The 5,000-nt window shown below is 45.6% G+C and overlaps 1 protein-coding gene across 3 annotated transcripts in view; it reads right to left on the bottom strand.

Annotated features, from left to right (window-relative positions):
- LOC306986331 (kinesin-like protein KIF1C) overlaps nt 1–5,000 on the bottom strand; it is a gene marked incomplete at its 3' end in the record, with an annotated part of 32,890 nt that overhangs the window by 16,778 nt on the left and 11,112 nt on the right. For all 3 annotated transcript variants that reach the window (XM_079589461.1, XM_079589463.1, XM_079589462.1), the window contains 6 exons: nt 3,438–3,503; nt 2,414–2,592; nt 1,525–1,636; nt 635–712; nt 489–554; nt 1–63 (listed from right to left, as the gene is read on the bottom strand). The exon at nt 1–63 is cut by the window's left edge and continues 16 nt beyond it. In XM_079589461.1, coding sequence (XP_079445587.1) covers nt 1–63; nt 489–554; nt 635–712; nt 1,525–1,636; nt 2,414–2,592; nt 3,438–3,503 — 564 coding nt within the window. The remainder of the gene's footprint in view (nt 64–488; nt 555–634; nt 713–1,524; nt 1,637–2,413; nt 2,593–3,437; nt 3,504–5,000) is intronic.

Genomic DNA, 5,000 nt, shown 5'->3' with positions numbered 1-5,000 from the left:
GATCCAGGTGAGCACTGAGTCTCTGTACGGAATGAACTCACTTTTCTTTCTTTTGCTGGTTTGCTGTTTGTCACATATAAACAAACGGTCATTTAACAGTCTGGGGCTTCAAACAGTGCATAACCACATCAGTAGCTTCTCTATGACAGGACATTCGTCTCATTACGAGCCTGTACGAGTTTCTGTCTTCTGTACAACATCAAGCAGACGTTCAGCAAGTCCACGCTGCTCTTTGCCACATAATGACAATGAATGACAAAACAAAAGCATCATGAGTTTGTCCACATGACCTGTGCGCTGTGACTTCAGAAAACAGAAGAATAAAGACATCTAGTGATGGTTTGAATCCCACATACTCTCATTGTCTTTAGAAACAGCAGCGTGGACATTTTGCTACAGATGGAGCACTTCTGTGGTTCCCATGCATTTAGTATATGGGTTTGCAGCAGTACATGATGACAGATTAATCATTTTATGAATTAACTCACATTTTCAGCCAGAGCGGAGATGACCTTCCCCAGAGTGGTGAGAGATTTATTAATATTAGCGCCTTCCTGGAGAACAGACAGAGTGTGTGTGAAAGAGTGAAGGAGATGCTGCCTCTTCATTCTGGATGGAAACATAAGAGCCGTACCTTCAGTCTCAGGCCTTTGGCTCCAGATGAATCCGCTCGCTCGCTGCCCGCCAGATCCACCAGACTCACCTTACTGACCTGCACACGCCAGAGAACATGTGACGCACGGAAATCACACGCCAGAGAACATGTGACGCACGGAGATCACACACACACGCCAGAGAACATGTGACGCACGGAAATCACACGCACACGTCAGAGAACATGTGACGCACAGAGATCACACGCACACGCCAGAGAACATGTGACGCACGGAAATCACACGCACACGCCAGAGAACATGTGACGCACGGAAATCACACGCACACGTCAGAGAACATGTGACGCACAGAGATCACACACACACGCCAGAGAACATGTGACGCACAGAGATCACACGCACACGCCAGAGAACATGTGACGCACAGAGATCACACGCCAGAGAACATGTGACGCACAGAGATCACACACACACGCCAGAGAACATGTGACGCACAGAGATCACACACACACGCCAGAGAACATGTGACGCACAGAGATCACACACACACGCCAGAGAACATGTGACGCACAGAGATCACACGCACACGCCAGAGAACATGTGACGCACGGAAATCACACGCCAGAGAACATGTGACGCACAGAGATCACACGCACACGCCAGAGAACATGTGACGCATAGAGATCACACACACACTGGTCTAAATTTTTACTTAGAAATAAAAATAATAATAATAAATATAATTTCTTATTATTAATAATATTTTATAGCCATATATATATATATATATATAAATAATTTTTTTTTATTTAGTCATTTTTATATTTTTGTTTAATAATTATTATTATAATTTTACGGGCAAATTTAGAAATAATACACCAACACACACTGTAGAGAAACACACACACACCTTCTCTGTGTCGAGGCCGGTCAGCTGATCTCGACGGTGCTGAGTGAAGACGATAGTGAAGACGGCGTGTGATCGACTGCTCGTCTCGTTCATGTTTGTCGCTGCCACCGTCCTGATCAATCAATCAAAGTCATGTTGAGGACTCATTCTTCCCTCGCGTTCTGTAACACATCCTTCCCTCGCGGGTCAGAATGACCCGAAGCCCTAACATTATTTTATTCAGAAAGCTTACTTTCTTTAAATTTGATAGTATTTTTTGGGGGATTTTTTTTTTATATATATTTTTTATTTAGCTTTAAATTACTAGATTTGATCAATAAACAAAATAACTCATGCCTCATGGTTTCATGCCTAAACCTTTTAATTCAGCTCTAAATCTTATATCGGGAGTGTTTGCCGACCTCTTGTGGAAAAATTATAATATATCATGATATTTCATAACTCTAGATGGGGTTATAGCTCTATATGGAGCAGATGAGCTGTCCCGCTGGGTCCTAAAGCCAGTTCAGTATGCCTTCAGATACACATGTAGACGTTATAATATAATTTTTTGGTAAAATGTGAGTATTTTTAGTTTGAATTTTAGGTTTTTCTATGTGTACTAAAGCATTCCTCGCATTCCATTCATTCCCAAGGGCTCAAATTGACCTGAGATGGAAGGATTTGTTACTTTTTAAAATTTCAACCACAAAACCATGAAAAAAACATGTTGTGTATTCGAGGTTCAACTGCGACAAAAATCCTGAGGTCTTTGGACCCCTCTGATGAACACTCAATTTTGTATGTTTTTTTTAACAAAAAACAAAAGTCCTGGTCAAAATGACCCGAGGGAAGGATGAGGGTTATCTGAGTACAGGAGTAACAGGGATGTTGTATGGATAACACGCACCGGGCCTTGTTCCCCGAGTCCATGAGGTCTCGGATGTCCTGGTAGGAGGTCACAGCGAGTTTGGACAGGTCCTCGACGTACGGCCCCATGATGGGGTGCTCTCGGACCCGCAGCGCACCTTTACTCTTGGGGTTCAGCAGATCTCGCACTCGCTCGCAGTAGATCTCCATAAACGACACCTGAGCACACACACACACACACACACACACACACTGAGTGTAGTGTTTACATGAACGCTAAACAAGTGATCGGGTTGATGTGTTTGTTTATATGTCACAAATCAGAATAGATGTTTGAAGTAGTATATTGATGTGACTTTTGACCCATTTGAGATGCGGCCAAAATCAGAATTTAAAATGGACTGAATAATAAATCTCTCTACGAACTTGACGAGCGATGCCACGCTGACGGACCAGACTGTAAAAAAGAGTGACTGACATGTATGCACATAAACCACTGTCAACTAGCAGAATAGCTGCACAGAATCACGATACACAGTCTCACTTGTAGCTATGTCTTTTAACTATTTTATTTCTTCGAAGGGCAAAAACAGGACCTTTTAATTGGCATTCTGATTTTAATCATCAACTGTCGCTTTAGCGCGAGGCCCTGTGCAGTCGGAGACTTGGTACTGTGAGTAGCATATAGCATTAGCTCCCAAGCCTGAGCAGAGCTAACTCCATAACGTTAGCTCAGGTGGGCGTGGTTTCAGATAGCCAGGCTCCTTAGCTCCGCCTCTTTGCCCATATTCTGTTATCCGGGAGTGACGCGCGGTGACGCGAGGCCAAGATGGCGACGGCCGGCTCCGCCCACTTTAGGCGTTAAAAATGCTCTTCAGAAACCTACGGGTGACGTCACGGACACTACGTCCAGATTGTTTTACAGTCTATGCAGTTAACATGCTATACAGTGGGATATCATCATCTATATTGGGTTTCTATCATTGGCCCTCCTGCTCTCTCAGATATCAGCACTGGCCGTCAGAAACACACTGATGTCAGGAGTGTAAAGCAGAAACACACACCTCTACGGAGTAGGACAGCTCCGGGTCTGTGTTCTCACTCGTGCGCTGGAACAGATCCTCACACATCTGCAGAGAGACCGACACACACTCATTAAAGTGAGTCAGTGTGTGAGTGAGTGTGTGAGTGAGTCAGTGAGTGAGTGAGTGAGTGAGTGAGTGAGTCAGTGAGTGAGTGAGTGTGTCAGTGAGTGTGTCAGTGAGTATGAGTGAGTGAGTGTGTCAGTGAGTGTGTCAGTGAGTGTCAGTGAGTGTGAGTGAGTGAGTGTGTCAGTGAGTGTGAGTGAGTGAGTGTGTCAGTGAGTGAGTGTGTCAGTGAGTATGAGTGAGTGAGTGTGTCAGTGAGTGAGTGTGTCAGTGAGTGTCAGTGAGTGTGTCAGTGAGTGTCAGTGAGTGTGAGTGAGTGAGTGTGTCAGTGAGTGTGAGTGAGTGAGTGTGTCAGTGAGTGAGTGTGTCAGTGAGTATGAGTGAGTGAGTGTGTCAGTGAGTGAGTGAGTCAGTGAGTGTGAGTGAGTGAGTGTGTCAGTGAGTGTGAGTGAGTGAGTGTGTCAGTGAGTGAGTGTGTCAGTGAGTATGAGTGAGTGAGTGTGTCAGTGAGTGAGTGAGTGAGTGAGTGTGAGTGAGTGTGTCAGTGAGTGAGTGAGTCAGTGAGTGTGAGTGAGTGTGTCAGTGAGTGTGAGTGAGTGAGTGTGTCAGTGAGTGAGTGTGTCAGTGAGTATGAGTGAGTGAGTGTGTCAGTGAGTGAGTGAGTGAGTGAGTGTGTCAGTGAGTATGAGTGAGTGAGTGTGTCAGTGAGTGAGTGAGTGAGTGAGTGAGTGTGAGTGAGTGTGTCAGTGAGTGAGTGTGTCAGTGAGTGAGTCAGTGAGTGAGTGTTTCAGTGAGTATGAGTGAGTGAGTGTGTCAGTGAGTGTGTGTGAGTGTGAGTAAGTGTGTCAGTGATTGAGTGAGTCAGTGAGTGAGTGAGTGAGTGAGTGAGAGAGAGAGTGTGTCAGTGAGTGTGAGTGAGTGAGTGAGTGGGAGTGAGTGAGTGAGTGAGTGTGTCAGTGAGTGAGTGAGTGAGTCAGTGAGTGAGTGAGTGAGTGTGTCAGTGAGTGAGTGAGTGAGTGTGTCAGTGAGTGAGTGAGTGGGAGTGAGTGAGTGAGTGAGTCAGTGAGTGAGTGAGTGAGTGAGTGAGTGAGTGTGTCAGTGAGTGTGAGTGAGTGAGTGAGTGTGTCAGTGAGTGTGAGTGAGTGAGTGAGTGTGTCAGTGAGTGTGAGTGAGTGAGTGAGTGTGAGTGAGTGAGTGAGTGAGTGAGTGGAAGTGAGTGAGTGAGTGTGTCAGTGAGTGAGTGAGTGAGTGAGTGAGTGAGTGAGTGAGTGAGTGTGTCAGTGAGTGAGTGAGTGAGTGAGTGAGTGGGAGTGAGTGAGTGAGTCAGTGAGTGAGTGAGTGAGTGAGTGAGTGTGTCAGTGAGTGTGAGTGAGTCAGTGAGTGAGTGAGTGAGTGAGTGAGTGTGTCAATGAGTGTGAGTGAGTGAGTGAGTGAGTGGGAGTGAGTGAGTGAGTCAGTGAGTGAGTGAGTGAGTGAGTG

Source organism: Phoxinus phoxinus (assembly GCF_949152265.1).
Source record: "Phoxinus phoxinus genome assembly, chromosome: 18".
Lineage (NCBI taxonomy): Eukaryota > Metazoa > Chordata > Actinopteri > Cypriniformes > Leuciscidae > Phoxinus > Phoxinus phoxinus.
Note: the sequence above shows the minus strand (reverse complement) of the source record. Positions and strands in the feature narration are given on the sequence as shown.